Source organism: Neolamprologus multifasciatus, chromosome 6 (assembly GCF_963576455.1).
Source record: "Neolamprologus multifasciatus chromosome 6, fNeoMul1.2, whole genome shotgun sequence".
Lineage (NCBI taxonomy): Eukaryota > Metazoa > Chordata > Actinopteri > Cichliformes > Cichlidae > Neolamprologus > Neolamprologus multifasciatus.
Genome location: NC_140444.1, coordinates 18,811,664 through 18,835,099, shown reverse-complemented (window position 1 = coordinate 18,835,099; position 23,436 = coordinate 18,811,664). Strand labels below are relative to the sequence as shown.

At 43.0% G+C, this 23,436-nt stretch overlaps 1 protein-coding gene across 1 annotated transcript in view; it reads right to left on the bottom strand.

Annotated features, from left to right (window-relative positions):
• Nucleotides 1-21,459, bottom strand: part of pcdh7a (protocadherin 7a) — a 42,921-nt gene extending 21,462 nt beyond the window's left edge. Inside the window, exons 1-4 of the mRNA XM_085163062.1 lie at nt 20,925-21,459; nt 18,805-20,756; nt 15,432-16,608; nt 6,454-7,233 (exon numbers count right to left, since the gene is read on the bottom strand). Coding sequence (XP_085019188.1) covers nt 6,454-7,233; nt 15,432-16,608; nt 18,805-20,228 — 3,381 coding nt within the window. The 5' untranslated portion in view covers nt 20,229-20,756; nt 20,925-21,459. The remainder of the gene's footprint in view (nt 1-6,453; nt 7,234-15,431; nt 16,609-18,804; nt 20,757-20,924) is intronic.
• Nucleotides 21,460-23,436: the final 1,977 nt, after the last annotated feature.

Below are 23,436 nucleotides of genomic sequence, written 5' to 3'. Positions count from 1 at the left end.
CTCAATACCACTTAATGCACTGAAGATTCTTTTGTGTAGGTGGATAAAACCAGTCATAGGGCTACTAAGCTGTCTCGAATCCCTGTCTAGTGTGAGAAAGAGTGCTTTTGTTTAGCAATATTGGGTAAAATTGCTCAACCCACAGACAGCCATTAAGGTAATGCTGGAAGGCAGATGAGCTGAATGCCGAGCTGTACAATGCGGAGCAGAGTCTTCAAGAAGCAAATAAAAGGAAGCATCGCAGTGAGGGGCTTGCTATGTAGGTCTTTGTGTGTGCTCAAATGTGTGTCTGTGTCAGGGAGTTAAGAGAGAGTGTTTGTGAGCCTCCGCGGATGTGTGTGATTCTAGGAGGCAGAGTGTGCCCGGGCTTGTGAATGTGATTCCGATCCAGAGGGAATGGAAGAAGAAACTGATGTAAGAGATGGAAAACTTTCCTATCCACTTGTGTGTCATCATATTCTTATCAGACTTCATTTGCTTGCAGTGAAAAAGTGTGTATGCATAAGGATCTGGGAGGGTGTGTAATTATGTGCTATTATGTACACACAAAAGTGTTTCGGTGGGCACGTCTGTGTGTGTTAAAATCATAATTTTGACAGTGCCTGCCACATGTATCCCTGCTTCAGCTTGCCTGCGTGAGTGCATGTATCTGCTGGAAAGACATTCCCACATTCTTGCCATTTCCACAGAGAAGTTGAAACAAAAGCTGAAGCGAGGAGTTGTTAACACGGTAACATTATCAGCTGAACAGCCTGTCTGTATTATCTTGTGTGGTAAACAGCTGAGACAGACAGGGGACTTCTAATCACATTCCAGCTCTGGTTGACCTTGATGTGTAAGGAAACAGACAATTTGTCTCCTTTTGCCTCCTGCAACCTCCCTCCCTCTGATTCTCTCCTTCCTTTGTCTTTCTCTGGCTGCACTTAGGCTGCCACACATGGAAATGCACATGCTGTCTTTGTGGCTTTAATTCAATGAATCCTAAAAATAATCTCAACCTTTAGCATCGCCTGTTGCCCTTTACTTTTCACGTTCACATTCTTATCTTGAGTCAAAGCGTTTTAAAGAGTATGGGTGACCAAAACATCACTTTAAAAACCTCATCTTCATCCCACTGAGGACATTTGGACTGCACCTTGTCTACGCTGGCTACACTGTGAAAGCAGCATGCCAGCCCAGCAGCAGTAGCAGCTGCAGTTCTCAATCATTTTGTGTTCAGTTGGAGCGTCGCTGTGCAATCTGAAAAGTTTCGGCAGCAGTCACGGCCCAATACACTCTACATAGTCCTGGAGAAAATAGCAGAAAAACAGGTGTGAAATGGCAGCTTCGAAATGAGACCAAAACAGTTCTTGTGCAGATGCAGCCGTCAGTGCTTTCACATTTACCATTTTTCAGGAATTTGAAACCAAATCTGGTCCTCAAGCTAAGGCTTTTCCCCCTGTATTACAAAGTTATATCTGTGGAAGTGTGTGCAATGCAGCTGAAGATTTGTTTGGTCAGATTCAGTTAAAAATGAGCTTAGTTTCTTTCAGTTAAATTTATATCAATGTAGCTGTTCTAACAACAGAGGAGTTCAAACAGATGGATAGCTCAAAACCTGTGATTGTAGATATGTCTATACTATGTACAGTACTACACTGTAAACATGGAAATAAATAAATAAAAACATGAATAAAAAAGTAAAGGATTATTTTGTCCAGTGACCTTAAAAAACATGACAAAAACATTTATGGGTCATTTATAAATCTGATCTCCTTGTTAAGGTTGCCTATATTTAAAATATAAATGTTGAATGAAATGATTTATATTTATATATATAACTAACAAACTATTATTCTTTCAATTTCAGCTGATGCTTCTAAATCTTAAATCGAAGGTGCGATGAATGCTTTTGCACTTCAATTCAAATGTGGCTCTTCATGCCAAGAGCCCACAAAGTACTGCTGAATGGCAGGTCAACAAAACTGTCAATAAAAGGGAAATTCGTGTTTCTCGATGTTTACAAATGTCAGTTTGTTTGTGAGTTTTAATAATGGACCTTCAGTGCACTTTCAGACGCAGACTATTTATGTTCGTACAATCTCGATCAAGCGGAAAATCAATGTTTACAGGGTAAGCAAGTGTTCTAAATCTACAGCCAAGCACCTAAGAGGGGAGACTGCGATGGTCAACCCTTTCTTAGTCTCCTTCCATCATTTAAACCTCTCTCACTCTGTCTCATTTCATCCAGTCTGGCTCATGTTTCCTCTCTCAAGTCCACTGCCTCTAACCCCAGCACCTCCCCTCCCCTCGTGCTTTGCTGCCAGGTCAGCAGATCAGTTTCAGTCTGGCTCAATGGGTGATCCCCACTTTGGTTACCTTGTCCTTCTCACCTCCCACTTACCTCCACCTCCTCATCTCCCATCTACTCGCCCCTTGAGCATATGGCTGGCTGAGTGGCCTGAACTCGTCGTGACTTCAATAAATACCTCAGTGTGCTGGTATCATCATGACAAGGGTCACGGGATGGTTACAGTGTGCGCATTCGTGTGTGTAACAAAGCGACAGGGAGGGGACAGTGTGTGTGTGTGTGTTTCTGTTTGTTTCTGGATGACAGTACCTTCACCTCTATGACCCAAATGCACGCCGCATGTTATCACAGGGGGCGTATGTGCGGATGCATTCATGTGGCATGCATGAATCTGAGTCTGTGACAGAGGCTCATCATATTTAATCCTGGAGGGATTTTGCTGAAATGAAAAGCTGCTTTTCAATTTTATAATCCAGTAGACCTAATCTCTCCACCCGCACCCGTCCATACAGTCCAATTAGATGGACAAGACTGGCCGGATGAGTCCTGTTCACCACAAAATCACCTCCAGTGCCTGACCTTGCTGTGCCAAAACAAGTGCCCCGTGTTGTGAGAGTCCAGCAATGACCTTCACCAAGTGTTGCAGAAATGTGCAGTGCGCAAAAAACTGCACCGTCGACCCACCTGTTTCCACTGCAGTCTTGGCCTTGTTAACAGGACATTGATTGGACTTGGACTGAATGTGTGTGCATGGGTTTAAGATGATGTGTGACTGGTTCGATTCAGCCTTTGTGGCACCGAGCGCTCACCGCCCCCGCACACCCGCTGGGTTCAGCAAGAGAGAAAGTGCACACTACAGTAAAAGAAGTCGCACTAGTGAAAATGCTGAGTCGATTTATTCTCGGAGGTCAGTGTGGCGCATGGAAGATGCAAGGGTACCAGCGACGGGGTGTTTAGATTTATAGCCTGGCATATGGCAAAGAAAGTTGGAGACTGATGGAAAGGAAGAGGGAGTGAGAGTTAAAAGGGGAGAAAAGTGAACAAGTGAAAAGTTCAAAGCTCTCTTTCAGATTAAGTTACACTCTGAAAAAAGGATGAAAACCAAAGATGGAACTGGAACATAACTGTTACGTTTGATAAGCTTTAATTGTGGGTGACTGAGGACAACAGACAGGAGGAACCTTGTTGTGATGAATTGTGCATTTTGTGTGTGTGTGTGGTGGAGTTAAAGGGTGGAACAAGGCCACTTTGCCCATATTGACTGCAGTGCCATGTGGCTGCTGTGATCATTAATGTGTCCTGATGCCAACGGGTATCCTGATGACCCACATCTCAGCAGTCCACTCTCAGTCTCTGGCTGCCACCCAAACCAGACCTCTCTCTTTCTCTCGCTCTCTTGTCTTCTATCTTTACTCCCCGCTTTCCATGCCTCTCTTTTCTTGGAGAAACATACTCCTATCGTCTTTCTTACAATTTGTCCACTGCAGGTGTAAAAGTGAAGTTGCAAGGAGCAGAGGTGACGAGGGTAAACAAATCTAAATACCTGGGCTCAACCAACCTCCAAAACACTGGACAGCATGTAAGAGAGGTGAAGGGGAGAGCGCAGGCAGGGCGGAGTGGGTGGGGATAAGTGTCAGGGATGATTTGTGACTGAAAAATAGTAGCAAGAGTGAAAAGGGAAGGTGTTAGTGAGAGCTGCTATGATATATGGTTTGGAGACTGACGAAACGACAGGAGGCCAAGCTGGAGGTGACAGAGTTGAAGACGTTAAGGTGTGACCAGGATGGACAAGGTTAGAAATGAGTATATCAGGGGGATAGCACGGGTTGATCAATTTAAGTCTGAGGCTGAGCTGCTCTCGACATGTGCAGAGGAGGGATAGTAGGTATGTTGGGGGCAGGATGTTGAAAATGGAGCTCCTGAGCAGAAGAAAAAGAGGAAAAAGACAAGATTCATGGATATATAGTGGACAAGGAAATTAAGGGGGTCGGCGTGACAGAGGAGGATGTTAGAGACAGGGTGAGATGAAGGCAGTTGATCAACTGTGGTGAGCAAGAAGAAGTTTGGTATTGAACCTCTGTAATTTTTCTATTACTGTTAGAGACACACACCCCCGACCCCCAACACAAACACACACAGACACACACACTTTTTGTGGAATTTAGTTAAATATCTAGTCATTTAGACCACATTTCTGTTTTTTTCACCATTTTGTCCCTCACCATTTCCATTCGTATACAGATATCTTTCCCACTCTCTCTCTCCCTACTCCTCAGTGGACAATTTACATAAAAACAACCAACACTATTAACTGAGCTGTCTTGTGATCTTGTTTCCTCTTTGATGCAATCTTGCACTTTATTCATGAGCATCCGAGTTGGTCTGATGATGTGCTGACTTCAAATGAACAGCTTTTAATATTTTCACTGACCCAGTAAAGTAGCTTTAAAATGCAGAAGTTCTGCCCCATCTCGTTTACTCCATCTTCTTCCCCCTCCTAACCTTCTGTAATTCTCACCCACTCCTGATCTAATTCTATTCCAATTTCTGTTGGCATCGCAAATCCTACATCTGGCACATGCACACCACCTATTACTCCCGGAGTCTATCTCTCACTTGCACTCATGTACAAAATGCATATGCCTTCATGGAATAAGCACTACCGCAAGCAAAGTGACAGGCACCCACAAACAAAAACCTGCTCATGTCGCTAAACTGTTTGAGTTAACAAATTTTGACATGTAAGCGAAACCAAGTCACGCATGAGCTCCCAAAATCTTAGCCAACACACACACACACACACACACACACACACACACACACACACACTGTGTATGAAACCAATGGGTGTTGCAAATTTTGGGGGTCGGCTTGGGTGGGGAGGGGGCAAACCTCACTGCAGCATGGGAGTTAATTACCACATCCGATCAATAATTCATTACTCTGTCAGTTTGTGTGTCTGGGTGAGTCTCTCTGTGCTCTGGCATGTTTTGAGTGCACATAAGCATGAACACCAAACTCTCCCAGTAAGCATTTTCTTTCCCTGGGAATGGCAGATTAAGAGGATTGAATCCGTAATGGATTAACCTCTGCAGTTTGTGTGCGTATGCATATGTGTGAGTGTTCCTGTGTGTGTGTGTGTGTGCGCGCGCGCACACTGAGCGGGATCAGAGAGCCCATGTATGAACTGATTAGCCTAAGAAGCTGCTCTCCTTCCCTTTTAATGACCACATCAGCACTTTTCTCACCACGTGGAGGATAAATGTAGACTTGTCTGTCAAGGAAATGAGAAGCCCGCCTCTTTAAGAAGGGTTAGCTGTCATTCAAATATCACTCGTGGGCGCACTCCCTACGGAGTCCGGAGACCCTGCTGTGTCAGTGTGCCCGTGATGATAGATAGTGACTGTGTCTGTGTATTTGTGAATTTGTATACATGTGTAGGTGGAGGGGTGAGTGACCATCTCTATTGTGCATTTATTTATCAGCAGGAATTAAGCTTTTAACTGCAGCGCCTGGATTGAAAACCAAAGCCAATGCATCCATTAACTATATGACTGATATTGTTTATGGGATAAACATATATGCTAAATGGAAGAAAGATAACAGCTTGACAAGGGAAACAGAAACACAAAATGACCAATTACCCTGCTGGAAGCAACTATTCACCCACACCCCTCTCTGTTTTCACTCCGACTGATCTCCTCAGGGGTTCATACACACGGTGTCACATACACACACGTGTGCGCGCGCACATATACACACAATCATGCACATTCACGTACTCTTTGGCTACAGTGTGAGCTTGATGTATGTGCCCTGTAGTAGATCTTGCTAAACAGAGGGCTGATGTTTGACATGGAGCGCACGCGTCTGACAGCAGGCTACCGCCACACTGCTCATAGGCTTAGTATGCTGACACAGACACAAAAAAGTGCGTAAGCATACACACACACACACACTGACAGCTATTTTGTGGAGATAAAATGGTGTTTAGACATCAGCGACAGGGTTTGCAGTACAGTATGTCAGCAGATGTGTGAATAAGAAGACATGAAGCCTGGGATGAAAAGGAGGAGATCAGGAGCCACACAGCGGACAAAGAGAGTTTTTTAAGACATAACGAGGGACCAGTCAAAAGAATATTCAACATCCAGAGCGCCTACCTGTTTGCTGTACTTGTTTCCAGTCTGGCAGCCGTACTCTGAGCACTGGTCAGATCCCAGGGACATGGCATCTGCATTGCCACTGCCTCCACTACTGCTGCTGCTGGAACCAGCACTTCCCACACACCCACCACTGCCTACAAAGGTGTTAGAGGGAGGCAGCTCCTGGACTGCCTGGTGCTTCTTTCCCTCTGCTGGAGGTGAGTGAGGCTGAAGATTCACTGCGGGGAGGGGCGAGCTGGATTTGTAGTGCCGGGCCAGATCTGGGCTTGACTGATGCCTCCTACCACCGCCCATCCGCGGGCTTCCAGGGTCACCATCCACAGCACAGTAACGAGCTGCCAGGCGCTCACTAGCACTGCTCAGATCCTCTTCATCATCATCATTGGCATGGCGACGCAGTCCGTTGACTGTGACTATACCACTGTAGAGGGCCCTGTCTGACTTTCCTCCTCCAGGTCCATTCCCACTGCTTCCACTGCGCTTGTCCCTCCGAGGCTTGCGTCCACGATCTGATCCCCCACCACGGCCAACCTGTGGCTGCGCCCCCGTGGGACCAAAGAAATCTTCCTCTGGCTCCTTCTTGCCGGCCTCATAGCCATTCTTACCCTGAGCACCACACTGCCGAGCTGTGACTACCAGAAGAATAACCAAGATGACTGCTGCGGCTCCTGCCAGGACACCAATTGCTACACTGAGGCGCTGCTTGCCTAACGCACGCTCACTGTCTGGGTCCCCTGCAATGTCTAGTGACAGCGGAGCCATCAGGCTTCGGGCCACCTGGGGAGAAAGGGAATAGGGGGAAAGATAAGATGCAAATGCAGAGTAAAGAAGGAAAAGGAATGCAGAGTCAAACCATCAATAAAAAGTTCAGAGCAGCAACTGTAAAAAGATGACACAGTGGGGGTGAGCCACAGAGAAACATCAAACAGCATCATCATCTTAATTACACTGTGTTTTAGTGTGCGAGCTCTCCATTATTCCCAGACACATAGGGTGTCACTAAATATATAATTGCTCTTGCTTCCCAGTTGCAGCATTTCAAATTGTGCCTGCAATTCTTCACTTGTGATCTCGCATCTTCTGCAGTAGTAGAGAAAAAAATCTGGGATTATACTGTTTAAAGCTGATTAAAAGAATAAAATGAAACTTTAGACATTGAGCTCATGGGCAGTTAGGAATGGGAAAAGTAGGAGAAACAGTCAGTAAATGTGAAAATAAATCCAAGAGACACATTATGAATACACCCTCTGAATGCAAACTCATCTACTGTCTCATCAATGAACAATGTCCCTATTGTAAATGAAAGCGTAGGCATGGATTTGTTAAGGATTTGGTATCACAATTTTTGCACTGCGAATTGGACAGTTAGACAAATAAGGAGGCTACTGTAAATATGTGAGCTCTGTGGAATTGTCTTTAGAGCCATTTTTTCCCCACATGTTAAGGTCTCAAGTTTGTTCTGTTTAGCATAATGGTTTTGTTACAAGGTAAATCCACGCTAATCCATTTCAATATACAGCATATTGCACATATTTTGTCTCTGGGCTTAAGATAGATCTAACAATTATCTTCCTTTATGAACACATATACAGGATTGAAGCTCAGACATGCTCTGAGCTTGTACACTAATAAAAGGATCATTATAAGAAAGTGGGTTATGCTGAAACACAAACACAGCCATTAGTGGATATGGAGCCTTGCTCGACAGGAGACAATGAGGCTGTGGTGTTCTGGTCTGCACAGCCCTGGTGATAATATGGGGTAGACTCATGAATTTAAATACGACTAATCAATACAAACCAGCTTTGTAGGCAGAATCATTATTTAGATGCACTACAAGTTTAGACAGATATGAGCACAGTGATATCTATTCATGCACCTACACATGCCCGCAGAGAGTGTAAGCTGTTAGCGAGACAACTCATTCAGCAATCCCGACACCTTGTCACAGAGCTCATACGACAATTTCTTTGACCCATCTAGACAAAAAACTACTGACTCATGTAATTCCTGCCGCCTGCTGCTTAAGAATGTTAGATAATAAAGTATGCAAGGATGAATGGGAGAAAGAGAAGTTAAATATGAGCCCTCATGGCTTCAGATGGCTCAATAAAAAAAAAATGGTATAACCTGCAGTGTTAGTAATACTGCAGAAAATTCTGCTCATACAGCTACACTGTGTAACTTGCTCATTATACTACAAAAGGCATATGAGGCTTACTTATACAGAGGCATTCTTTTTGTTAACCATGAGCTGAGAATAAGCCTGGCAGTGTTGTAGTTCGTAGTTTTATCCCCATCTATCAGGGTTAAGTTTCATTGTTTTTCACTGAGTTGTGTTGGTTCTATTCCATTATTCTGCTTCCACTGCAGAGGGCCTCTCTGCCAGGCTCCGCTCTCCCATCAGCCCCACTGTTCTTTTGCCTGCAGTATTCCTTTCCATTCTCATTCTACTGCGCGTCTCTGGCATAGCACATCCCCTGCACTGTCTGCTGTATTGTGTGTGCAGAACAAAGAGAACATTGCGATGGTGTTTCATATGTACAGATACCACTATGTGATGGTGCAGCCGCCAAGTCTGTGTGTGTTTGAGTGAGCACACAGGCACATGTGACGGCAAAAAACACGAAATGGTGCAAGGTGTATGCTTGTGAGTCATCTCCTCTGTGTGTGTGTGTGTGTGAGTGTGCATGTGAGAAGATGAGACAGCCCATGTATTGTCATCCAAGTGTAGATATGCATGCTGTATGCAGGTATGGGTACAGCATACCTGCACAACAACATTAGATGCGTTGAGAAGTGTTGAGCGGTATAAGCTGCCAACTCTACCCCTACATTTGAATTCAACCTTGTGACACATCCCAAAATCACAGAGGAATCTTCCATTCTGCTGCATGAGCTGTATTCTAGCTGGACCTAACATTAGCACCTATCTGTTCTACTCTCCAAGGATTCAGTTATCAGCATGTCACTGCAGATACTGATACATCCAGACAAGGAGTCCACACAACTGGCCAAAACTTGAAAAGTACTCATTCCTGGCTGGGGGCTCAATAAATTCACACCACAGAATAGCAACACTTTTAAAAATCTTACATTTTTAAGATGAAAAAAAAAAAATACACACAGACACACACACATATATATATATATATATATATATATATATATACATACATACATATATGCAACTCCTCGTTGCATATTAGGGGTGCAACGATACACAAAATTCACGGTTTGGTTCGGTTCGATACTTTGGTGTCACGGTTTGATATTTTTTCGATACAAAAAATGTTCATGCCTTTTTATTAATTTGTCATTTATTAAATTTTCACAGCACATTCTGCACCACATCTCTGTGCGTTCATCATTTGTTTGCAACCACTTTTCCGAGAATACACGCTTTTTTTGTGGTTCAGACTCCTAACATTTCTTTGGAGGTGGAGGAACATCACAGTAATTGCTTAAAGGAGCTTGCTTCTTCGACATCTTTAAGAGTTCTAAACAAATGTCTGTCATCCTCCAGAAAATCTTATGTATGCAAACACGCGTTGCAACTTCTTATCTTGTGCGCGTTTTTTATTTTGACAGCGAATGCGCACCTGCGGACCACTTATGTGTAGCCCTGGTTATTTAGCTCGTCATATTGCAGCTGCAGAAATTCTTTTGTCCATGAAACCATAAAGCTGCACTTTCTTTTTGCCTTATAGTCTGATTTGTCATAACTTTTCCGTTTTGTGGTAAGCTTTTCTTTGGCTGTCACTTCGTCACCCTGACCTGTCTTATTTGGCTCAGCAGAACTAAAATATATATCTTGCTGCTTTTACACAGGCACTCACATAACACTCAGCGATTCTCTGCGTGATCAACCTCTCACATGTTTAAGCTTGCTGCGGGAGATTTCACTTGTCATGTTTGCATAGTAAGCTAACGATTGATAAGATGATGTCAGAGGAATTGGTGCGCAAATTATCATCACTCACCAATCAGTGCTGTTGCTCTCTATACACAGTTCACGTGATTACAAAGTGAAAGCAAAAAACAAGCAAATTCAAACGCAATTTCAATATGTCACATATTGACAGTGGCTCACCGATGCCAATGACATAATTACCCAGCTACATTTCCGAAAGAATGCAAAAGCATTGACATATATTTTTCCTTCCTACGATAGGCCGACGGGCAGGGCAGGGCAGGGAAGCCCGACTGGAAAAATTACTAGCCCCAGGACGTCGGGCTAGCGATTTTGCAGCCCTGTATCTGATTGAGGAATCACTCATCTTTGGAAAAGAGAGTTTATTACAGAGAAATGGCTCTTTCCAAAATAAAAGCTATACTACACGCTTCTTCTGGGCTATATTCTCAGCAGCATATTAAACATATCAGGTCCCCATAAGGAGAATCATGTGCTAACGGCTGTCTAAATGACTCGGGTAAAGTTTGTAGCATGCGTGCTTGTTGTTTTTGTCTGCTTCCACTTGTCTTTGCACTAGGATGATGTCAGAGTAAATGTGCAGTCATATTCGTTGTGTTCACACTAGTGCTGTCAGCATTAATCTGAAATGAGGTTAACGCCACAACATGGTACCGTGCTACCGTGGATTGCCCGTGTGTGGGGCTGGATGGCCAACACGTTAACGAGCTAACTGCACTAACACACTAGTTCCCACCCATGTAATTGAGCATTGCTGGCACATCCAACATACTGTTTTACTTTAGTCCATGACACGCTTACCTTCAGGGTCATATGTCACATGAAAACCAAAATAGTTCCAAACGCCAGATCTGAATGAGGGTGGGGGAGGTTCAATTTGCCATGTTGCAAGGAGCTTAACTTCTGTCTCACTAGTGATGGGTCGTTCACGAACGAAATGGCTCTTAGAGCCGGCTCCTTATTGGGAGCCGTGAGGTTTTTTTTTTCTTTCTCTCACTCTCTCTCTCGCCCTTTTTTCGCTAAACTCCGCACGCGCGGCCTGTACTTTGCGCTGGGCAGAGGGGGGAGGGGCGTTAGTTACACTTGCAGTAGCACAGGAACAGAGCCAGAGAGAAAGTGAGCGAGGGACAACAACAGCACATTAGAAAGGTATAGTAATCATCCACTATTTTCAGTTGCAGATGATAAAGGATTCAGAAATCATGCAGGCCCATATGACAGAGAATGTGCATCTTCTTTTTGTTTTAATATTTTAATTTATATTTAATTGTGTTGTGGTTTGCAGTGTTTTGTATTGTTTCACGTTAAATTTGTTTAAAAGGAAAAAGCTTAAAATTTAAATAGTTAAACGTTTAAAATGTAAATAGTTGTTTTTTGTATTATATGATTTATTTATTACATTTTATGTGGAGTGAATAAATAAAGTATATTTACGGTGGCCCTTAGAGACAAAGCACGTACAAACTCCAAAACACGTACAAATTCCTGAGCACGTACAAACTCCAAAACGCGTAAAAACTCAGACGCACTTACAAACCCCGAAGCATGTACAAACTCCAAAACACGTAAAAACTCAGAATCAAGTACAAAAGACAACAGAAGTGCTCCAGGTTTCTAGGGCGCAGTGTTGAGCTTTTGTTACCTAGTGGCTACACAAGCCAGCAAGTACCAACGACCGGATTTGGTGTGTGGTAGTAACAGGTAAATGAACTTTTTTTTTAAATTATTTGAATAAATATGAGTGCTTGTCTATAAATACACAAACAATATACACATGCTTTCAATTGTGTAATTTAAGTGATCTGGCTAGCTCTGTTTTGGAAGTTCAGTTAATGCTAGAAATGTGTTTTGGAGTTTGTACGTACTTTTTGGAGTTTGTATATGCTTTAGAGTTTGTACGTGCTTTGTATCTAGGGGCCATATATAAACATATATAAATAAAACCACTTTTTTTACATTAGTAATTCCTTTTCTGCATAAATTTATATTATTGTTAATGATTAAATAATTAAAGCAACAAAACAACCTGAAGAGCCGGTTCGGAGCCGAAAGAGCCGGCTCTTTTTAGTGAGTCGAGCCGAAAGAGCCGGTTCTCTAAAAAGAGCCGGATCTCTAAAAAGAGCCGGAAATCCCATCACTATGTCTCACTAGCTTGCCCTGCGCTCAGTGAATCTGTGTTCGACTATTCTGCCTAGGCTGCACTGTCGAGTGCAGATCCACTGAGCGCTCAACACAGACAGCAACGTCAGAAGGAAAGTTGATAAAATAAATTAAAAATGTTGTATTGTTCGATACATATGCGTACCGAACCGAAAGCACTGTATCGAACGGTTCAATATCGATACGAGTATCGTTGCACCCCTAATATATATATATATATATATATATATATATATATGAACTGAGATAAAATACAATTGGTCAAAATGTGAAAGTGAACTTCATAGTAGATTACACTTTTGATGTACCTTAAGGGGTCCCAAATGACAGCAATGTCTAAAATCTCACAACTAAATTCTTTCTTCTTCTACCTCAAACTCGGCAGAATGATATTCCAGATAATTATCCAACATGTGGCTCTCCCAGTAATGTTGGATAGAAAAGACTGGGTAATTTTCTGCCGTGGTGCTACTGCAGCAGCAGCAGCCGTTTTCGTTCCCTAATTGCATCTGGCATCCATCCACCACTCAGTTTGACTTCATTATGAGATGGAGGTATTCTCTCTTCAATGACTTCTACTCAATTACTCCTTCAAGTTCCTCCTTACAGTCACACTAAACTATGCGTATTGTAATCACAGACAGCTTTTATATCAGCTTGGATGTATTACACCATATTGTTTGATTCAGTGGCATGGTCATTTAGGCATACTGCAGCTAATTTTTCCTGCCCTGGTATTGTTTCATCACTTACCTCGTGATCTTTTTAAATTCTCATCTCTTTGATTTCTTGGTTTTTTTTATTTTATTTTTTTTATATATTTTTATTTTTAAGTGTTAAATGCATATGGTGTTCTATTTACTCCCTTGTGATAAAGTCATTCACCCTCTGTCTGCACTCATTTGTTTGACTTTGTTCGAAAAGATATCTGGATGCCAAATTGTCTCCACATGAGGTGAGTCAAAACTTTCAAGCTGAGGTAATACAGGATGTTTTTCCCTTGCTACAACACAACATTTAGCTTTAAGTGTGGTTCAATACAAGGATTTAGATTACTCAGAGGGCATGTTTAGCACAGTTTTACTGTAGTTGCTATGCAACTGTCTAAAATAGCTATACTAACATAACAGAAAATGAGAAATTAGTTAAAGTTTACATTTCTCAGCTGGCAATCATATATATTCTCCAACTGACTCATTTTTAATCATCTTCCCACCCAGGGAAGCAATACACTACAACAAGCATAGATCGAGGTAGAGTCTGCAAGAGGTGCATCTGCATTATAAAGTGTGCTCTTACAGATTCAGCTAACATTTTGCATAGGTTAGGCAGAGTTCAGTGGAACATTTTATGTTGTCCATATTGACCAAAACATTTTTTTTGCTTGTTATATGTGTGCCTCTTACTACTCTTACTGTTCGCCTCACTACCTCACTACTATTTATATAATATTTATATAAATCATGATACATGCAAAGAGTGGACAGCTGAAGACCTTTTCCTCAGAGAAAATCTAAGAATCAGTTCCTGCCCAAGTTTCAAGTGGGAGTTGAAACCACAAGTTCAGCACAAACACTCTAACCACAAAGCCACTGAACCAATTTAATTAATTAAGCGCCAGTACCAATTTCCACACCAGAGATAAAGTTTCAGTAATTATTACCTGCCAGCATTTATAACTTAATTGAAGATTTTTAAAGCGTAATGGGAAGTTCATTTGATTAATACGGAGGCAGAGGAGAAAGAAAGATTTCCACCAGCATAGCATAAGCTAAATTTGAACTCATACTGTTGTAGTTATTTTTGGTATCTCGGTAATGTCTTTGAGTGTAGTCAATTACCTCTGCACCTCCGTGTGGCTCTTTCAAGCCAACTCTGATCTTGCTCTGAAGACTTCTGTTTCAGAAAGCCACACAGATTTATTCAGTAATAGCAGATGCATTATATATTAAAGATTCTCTTTATTCTCCCAGTAAACATTATTCCTTTACATTTTAAGTGGTTTACTTTATCTAATCTCTGCCTGTGTCTCTTCTCTTCACGGTGTGCTTCAAAACACAATGCAAACTCTATACTGCATTAATATTCAAGTCTATAGTTAAGAGACACGGCTCTGGAATAACTTCTATTCAAATGTATGAACATACTTCAACCTATTCTGTATCAGAGGGCCAAAACTGGGACAGGGCGATCTCTCTCTCGCTGGCTTTCTACCATACTTACCTCTAATGCTCTCTCTCTCTCTCAAACACACTCTTTTCCTCTCCTGTCTCTCTCTCACTCTCCCTCTCTCTATCACACACACACACACACACACACACACACACACACACACACACACACACACACACACACACACACACACACGCACACACCTAATGCTTTCAGCTTTGAGTTCAATGTACCATAAAAGGAGAACCACTTCAGTAATAACAGTTATTTTAACCACACACGCATTATAACAATGCATGCTGGACAAAGAACACACTCCAGTAGGCTCCAAACTACAAAGAAGCTGGCATTGCCAGAAGCCTTCAAATGAGAAATGGGCTTCTTTATCTGGGGCAAATGTAGGCACATTTTCCCCAAAAAAACTGTCTGAAAATTACACCATGCAGGCTGCAGAATCTCTGCATTTATTCATTCTGCAGCCACAACTCCTGCACTGTAATGTGTAGACATTGTGGCCATTTAAGTAGGCCCCGGGGCAATACCATCATTGTCAATATTTGTTATCATTACCAACAGTGTGGAATTGTGGTTCACATTTACCAAAAAGGGACAGTAGGTTTCATTAAATCTTTTACTTTGAGTTATTTAACTTAATGTACTCTGTGGGAGAAATCAGTTAGCATAAGACTGTATTAATACATGAAGTTACCTGTGCATCCACTAGTGAAGCATTAGCCAAGCTCTCATTAATGAAGACATGAACCAGCGCAGTGGCACAGAGAGAGGGAATGCCACTGTCATTCACTCGGACCACCAAACGATGTAGACCTCTGTGGCGCCGCTCCAGAGGCTCTGCCAGGGTGATCACTCCATTGGTGTGGCCAATCTCAAACAGTCGGAAGGGATTTCCTCCTACTAGAGAGTAGTGAAGATCAGCATTTGGGCCTGTGTCTGAGTCTATGGCTGTTACAGTTTTGACAATGGTGCGGGCACTGCTAGCAGGCGGTAGGAGGGTGTAGGACTCGTTGGCTGGAGAAGTAATTGCGGGGGCGTTGTCATTTTCGTCCGTCACAAAGAGCGAGACGGTGGCAGTAGCAGTTTTGCGAGGCTCACCTCCATCCACTGCCCGGACACGGAAAGTGTAGGTGGAAAGCTTTTCACGGTCAAATGATGCAGAAGAGAAGATGGTTCCAGTGTTGTTCTCAATGGAGAACAACTCTTCCTTCTCTTTTTTACCATCTTCTCCCTCTGATTTTTCTCCTGTCATCTTCTCATCAACTCCATCCATCTCTACAAAAAGACTTAGTTCTGCATTCTGACCTTCGTCAGCATCAGTCACAGTGACCATGCCGACTGGACTGTTGGCTAGCAGATTCTCCTTTACATAAAATGTGAAGATTTCCTGAACAAACTTTGGAGCATTGTCATTGCGATCGGTCACCTGAACAACAACGCTGGCAGAGCCTTGTAAAGACGGGGTGCCTTTGTCCTTTGCAAAAACCCGTAGTTCATATCGCTCTCGCTGCTCACGGTCCAAAACCCCAGTGGCACGAATGTCTCCATTGTCTGCATCTATGTAAAATGGTCCATTAGCAGCAGGGTCAAGTGAGTAGGCAATTTCAGCATTCTTGCCACTGTCTGCATCTGTAGCTACAACAGTGACTACCCTTTCGCCAGGCGAATTGTTCTCTGCAAAGTGGACCTCCACAACACTCTGGGCAAAGGTTGGAGCATGGTCATTGATATCTACAACTCGCACCATCAATGAGCTGTTACTAGAGAGACTGGGGCTGCCAGAATCTACTGCCACAATTGTTACACTGTACTCTTTTGTGGCCTCGTAGTCCAGCAAGGCAGAAGTATGCAAGAAGTACTTTTTCTTGTTCCTGTAAAAAAAGAAAAAAGAAAAAGAAGAAACATGAATGCAATAGACATTTTACAAATGTCAATAAATGATATACGTCTGATCTCCGGTGGAGACAAATAATGATGTTTCTTATTAAACTGCACTGGCACTGAGACACCAGGTGTTGCAGAAAGTTAAGTGGCTATTGTCTTGGTATTTTTATGGGAAATGTTCTATTATCATATCATACAAAATGTCACTTCTTTTGATTTTAGAAAGCCCAAGGTGACATCTTCAAAAGTCTTGTGTTGTCTCTCCAACAGGAAAAAAAGCATAGAGATACGTAGATCACAGTGATTAGAAACAAAAAAAAAGACAAGCACTCAATTAAAAAGATGGGACTAGAGAATACCTTGTTCTTTTTGTTGCCTGAAAATTAACATCTGTCGAATAATTTCACTTTTCTTTCAATCAGCTCTAATATTTGCTACTTTAATAATCATTGGATTTAAAAACATCTTCCAGGGTGACTGCAATAATCTGTGAAGGGACACTAACACTGGAGAAACTGTGATTGTGACATTTTAATTAAAACCATGTATCAATGTGATGAAGACCTCTTATCGTTACCACTTTGACAAATTTCTTTAGTCGAGAATAGCCTTACATTCAATAAAACCACTAACCTCATTGTACAGGTGTCTGGTACTAACAATAATATCCTAAGAGGCTTTGTCTTTTTTTCTCACTCCTGCCATTCAATGCCTTAAGGGAACATTCTTATAACTGACTGAAGTGCACTGACATCTGTAGTCATCACTGCTGGAATAATATTATTTAAAAGTGCAAAGCCCTTGACTATAATGAATATTTATGCCTTAGGTTTACAGATTGTAAGATAGCTTCCCTACTTTGTAACGTTAGTGAATGAGTGACACTACTTGAACTAAGCTCAAGTGAAATTGGCATGGAAAAACACTTGAATTCTCTGTGAAAAACAGAGATCTAGATGGAAATGGTTTGCTGGATGTGTTGTTATCAGTGTTAGAATAAACAGGTGTATATACATTTTCATATGCTGTATATTTCTGAATCATGATAACAGTTCACACAGTTCAAGGTTTGTATGGTATGTATGGTGAGGAGATACCAGTGAGTGAGCCAAGAAGTAGCTTCACATTAGTTTACAGTTTATGGAAAATGGGGGTTGACAAATTACAAAAGAAGAAGAAAATCATCTTACTAAGCTAATAGGCTCCTTCTAGAACAACTTTTATTCACCATTCATCACTGATTCTACAAGTGTGTGAAACGCTAATGGGGGGATTAAATATTGTCATTAAAAATATATATATTACCGCATTTGAGGTTTTAATGCTTTGTATATGGTTCAAAATCTCCCATAGGTGTTGTGCTGGGTTGAGATGGGGTTACTACAAAGACCATATGATTCATATCATTTTTATACTCATAAACCATTTAGTGACCCCTTGTGCCCTATGGATTAAGGCCATCAGTACAGAAATATTTCATCAAGCAATAAAGGTGAGCACTCAGGACACCTTTGTATTGATTTTTAGAGACCCTTGCCTCTAAGGGAACAAACTGTTCCATGAACTTGACCTCCATAGCATGGCAGAGCCCACAGAATCTCTCCGTATAAGGATCAAGGGTTCAAGCTTCCCTCTGATTTTTCACACATCTGTGGTTCTTTGATAACTGAATTAATCACTGTACATAAGTGTTAATAATTAACTATAAATTACCTGTTTTTGATGGAATTTTAAAGTTGTATTGTTTGATGTATATGACCCTTTTCGTAATAAACAATGACCTCACTGTTGTTTTTCAACTCTGTCATTTTGATTCAGGTGCTTAATGATACATAGACACATGTTATTTTACTAATATTCTACCTGTTTGCTAATGTTTTGTCCCCCACTCAAGTAAAGTTGTGTATCATATTGAACTTTTATTTGAAATGTCTCATTACTTACTTAAGATAACTTACTGTGTTGTGCTCCTTAAAAAAATTCCACCATGCTTTGGCAAGGAATTATTATTAGGATAGAGGTTCATTATCTGACAGTGTGTGCCCAAGTAACTTATTATCTAGTCTTTGATTCAGTGTTGTTCAGCAAATGCTTAATGATAGACACTCATCCTGGCACGTTTACTTTTAACTTTTCAGGATTTTGTGTAAGTTATCACTGTTAAATGTTTTGTTTCATCTTACCTGTCAAAGGCGTCATCTGCTGGTAAGGGTGGGAGCACTGTTTCCCCAGCTGGCTTGAGTGTGAATGGGACATCTCCTACTACTGTGCAAGTCACAGCTCCATTCTCTCCCTGGTCCCGGTCTGACACCTGGACCAGAGCTACTGGTGTGTCCACCAAGACATTCTCTGGCACTAAAGAGGCTCCGTCTCGTACAGGGATCCGGCCAATTTTTCGGATCTCTACAACAGGAACGTTGTCATTTTCATCCCGAACAGCCAAAACTACCGTGGTTCGATCAGTGCGGGGAGGCTGGCCGCGGTCCCTGGCCATTACTGTGAACCTCAGTTGTGCCACTTCTTCTCTATCAATCCTGTGGAGAACACTCAGCCATCCAGTTGCTTCATCCAGCCTTAGGAGTCGCCTGACAGACTCAGTTGCAGCTCCAAAGACATACTCCACTTGCCCATTGACTCCAATATCACGGTCTGACGCTCTAACCTGGAGGACAGGTGTACCTGGAGGGGCATTTTCTGCCATTTCTGCTTCATATGTAGACCTCTCAAATTGTGGGCTGTTGTCATTCACATCAGAGATAGAAACACGAAGCAGAGCTTGGGAGGAACGTGGTGGGTTCCCTCCATCTCGAACCCTCAGGACAAGCTCATATGAATCTTTTTGCTCACGGTCTAAGGTGCCTTTCACAATGAGCTGTGGCTGTTTTTCACCATCTGGTATATCTGCCACTTGCAGTTCAAACACACTGCTTCTAGCTCCTCCCCCATTATCTCCACTTCTACCCCTCCGGTCCCCAAGCCCATCTACTCTAGTAATGGGGTTTCCTCCTGCTGTGCGTCTTGATGAAGTTGACCCAGCCCCACCGTCCTGAATGAGCTCATAACGGTCAATGCCATTTCGCCCAAAATCTCTGTCTGTGGCAGTGGGAAGCAGGTAAAGGGTTCCAATGGGCCGATTCTCTTCAACTGAGAGCTGCAGCACAGGTGAGGGGAAGGAAGGTGTATTGTCATTGATGTCTGTGATGACAACACGGCCTTCAAACAGGTCTACCCAGCTCTGCAGTGGCCCGATCACTGACACTTCAAAGTCCAAGAAACACTCATTTTCATCAAATATCATCTGGCACTGGGGGAGTTTCTCTCTGTCGATGCGCCGTGGGCCGGTTGTCAGCTCACCTGTCACATTGTCAATCTTGAAGTACTCTGAGCCGCTCTCCAGGGCGAAGGTGACATCCCCACTGCCCGTACCTGCTGTGAGGCCAAGGTCTGCGGCTACGTTGCCAATCTTGACGTCAGGTGGACCCTCCTCCGCCACCCGGTACCGGAGAGCTGAGTCGGCACCCGGTAGCTGAGTCAGCAGCTGCAGCACTAAGACCACGAGGCTGAGAACCTGCGCCGCGGAGGAGTGCACTGCACCAAGCCTCTGCATGGCTCTTTCTCTTTCTCTCGCTTCTCTCCTTCCCGCTCTGTCTGCCTGGTAGCTGCGGCTTGTCTCTTCTTTATTTATGTTCTGGTGTATCTCACGGCGTGGGTGTTTGGTTTATCCTTTCTTACCCTTTCTCTACCACTCTCTGTGGACTGCTGCCTGAGGTCCGGAGAAAAGCTTTCTGACTGTAGTTCACTTCAGTGGCAAAGGCTCCTTTTTTCTGTTCTCCTCCTATACCCAGTGATTTTTATTTTCAAACTTCTATAGCAGCAGTGCTCTTATCTTGCTGGGCTGTTTAAGCCTCAGAGATATAAAAAAATCCATCCTGCTGCGAAAAATAAAACTAATTTATCAGAATTGGATTAATCCACTTCCTCACTTCTTTCTCTTCCCTCCGTAAACCAGAGAGCTATCCGGACAAGGGCGCTTATCAGTTCATAATGCTATTTGTAACTTCTTTTTATTCCAGTCACATTTGGGACAGAGGCTTTTCTCGCGTTTTTCACAGTTAGAAACTGCAATGCAGCACCACTAGAGGAAAGAAAGAAAGAGAGAGAGAGAGAGAGAGAGAGGGAGGGAGAAAGAGAAAACAGCCTCTCAGCTCTCCGGATGGTCAAAATTTACTCGAATCTCAGAAAAAGAATGAAAATCTGTTTGAAACAAGTCTCTGGGATCCTGCTAGACTGCATCTTTTCTTACCTTCAGATCCAGCTGCGTTTTCCTCTTTTTCCCGCAGTGGAGCAACGTGCCAAGCAGTCGGATTCCTTCACGCAAGTTATCTGGAGAGAGGAGTGTTTTGCAAGCCGACTTTCTGATCATGTATTTTCTCATAAAATAGAAAAACCAGAGCCACTCTTTGTGGACTAAAAGGGGGGTATCCCGAGTGCAGCATCAATTTAGCATAATCCTGTGCAGCCCATGTTCGGGATGGATGTCTCGGTGATGGACCGAGTGTAGATGCGTCTTTTTCCAAGAGTCCCGCATTCTCTCTCACTCCTCCACACGCGCCTCCTCCTCTGGTTTTTTTCGCTCTCACCTGCACTGCTCGGGACTGCTGCTGCTGCCTCCGGTCTCCAGCAATGCTGCAGTCTCTCTCTCTCTCTCTCTCTCTCTCTCTCTCTGCCTCTCTCTGTGTGTGTGTGTCTCTCTCTCTTCGCTACTGCAACATTTTTCCCCATTCGCGTAACTCGATCGCTGAGCTGTAACGGGAGAGGCAGCAGAGGCGGTGTTGGGTCGCTGTGTGTGTATGTCGGTTACTGGGGACAGACCTCACCCCCCTTCCTGTCATATAGGAAGATTAAATGGCTTGGTGTCTGGGCTGCTGACAGCTCCTGGTGGGGAAATATCTTTATTCACGTATTCATACAAAGGACAAGAGAGACGGATAGAAAAGAGAGTGATCTGGCTGTAATACAAGTCAGCCCAGCGCTCAGTCATATTTCTGCTGGTGCAGCTCTTTTGCAGAGGCAAGTGTAGAGGGCTTCATTCATTCTTTTCTGAAAGAGGCAGAAATTGACACAGCCTTTGCGCTCTCACGTAATGGGAAATTGTTGTAATATTTACAATCCTGTGATGTGTATAGTTGCACGGCATGCGTAAACTGTAACCTATAGTATACCTTCCACAAAGCACCACTGCAACCAATGCTCTATTGTAAATAAATACAGAAATAAATTCCACGGATGAATCAAAAGTGGTAAGCATGCTATCTACCACTTTTTCTGATTTTATTTTATTTTTTTTAACGTTCAGAGGTGTTTCGGTTGTTTCTTGGCTTTCACTGCCTCTTACATAGTCTACTCACACAGCGTGCACACACTGGTGTGGAGTTGTTGTCTCTCAGCGGAGGGAACCTGCTCGGTGAGAAGCGCAATGCAGCATCGGTCCGCTGCTTACTGAACACTACCGGGATTTCCACGTTGCTGCTCTACTACATCACCTTTGCATTTCTAATTTCCAAGCTAGTCAGGCCGTTTGTTATAGAGCCACTAGCACCGTTTGTCTCCCGGCCTGAAAGCAGGGAGTTCCCCCATAACACATAACATTATTGACGGAGTGAACCTTGTGCACCAGCCATTAGTGAACAGTTTATTGCTGACGGAGAGTAAACAAAGACTGACAAACTGCATAGACGGGTGACATGTTGCCGTTTCTACCCTCTCTCCCCCCCCCCCCCCCACTCCCCTTCTCCCCCCCCCCCCCCCCCCCCCCCCCCCCCCTCCCAGCTGCACCAGGAGCTGTGGGTGTGTAAAGCGCTTATGGGCCAATGTGCTTAACATTCAGTGGCACCGACACTCGCCCGCTTCAAGCGCACTCACCCCCTCTATTGTCTGCCCCACGTGCGCGTTTGTTTCCCTCGAAATGAATCCTGGAATTCGCCTCGTGTTTTGTGCGCGCGGGCATGAGCGCGCACATTTATTTCTGGGAAGAAACGAGAGAAAGAAACAAACGGGCAATTAGAAAATGAAGTGCACGTGCGCGCCTGCTTGTGTGTATTGTTTGGCTCCTCCGGTCAGGTTAGTTCATTTTTGCTTCAGCTGATTTAAGAAATTTTGGTCTCATTTGACCTAATAAAAAAATCATCTAATAAAAATATGCTGACCCGAACATGCTGTTATATCCAACCCATTAAGATATAATTGAGCACGAATCCTCTTTCATCAGCAAATGAACTGCACTTTCAATTTGCATATTGAATGAAAAGTGACCCGTGGTGTGTGCGTGTGTGTGTGTGTGTGTGCGTGTGTGTGTGGTCTAGTTAAACACAGGATGTCTTTTTTGTCTCTGCGCTGACAAGCTTTTTAGCCTAAAGGCTTAATCTGCTGTTTGTGCCACCGCAGCAGCAGTCAACAGCCTTTGCATCATATTGTAATAACTACACAGAGAAATAAGGGAATAAGGGAAATAAGGGAAAAACCATTCCACAGCATTGATCATAAAAAGTTATTCATGTGAAGTATCATGAATCATGTTTGCTCGATGTCATTCAGGCAAATGATAATTGTTCCAGCACCATCCCTTTTAAGAGAATGCGACCTTATAATCAATTTCATTCAAATTTATGTATATGTGATGTTACATTGACATCATGGAGCTTTAACTACAGACATTCAGTCAATCAGAAACTTTCAAGGTGCGTTATATCTAAAGCCATTATATGCCATTTCTTTGACATTTGTATTTTCCCCTCTCCATCTCCTCATTTTTTCTA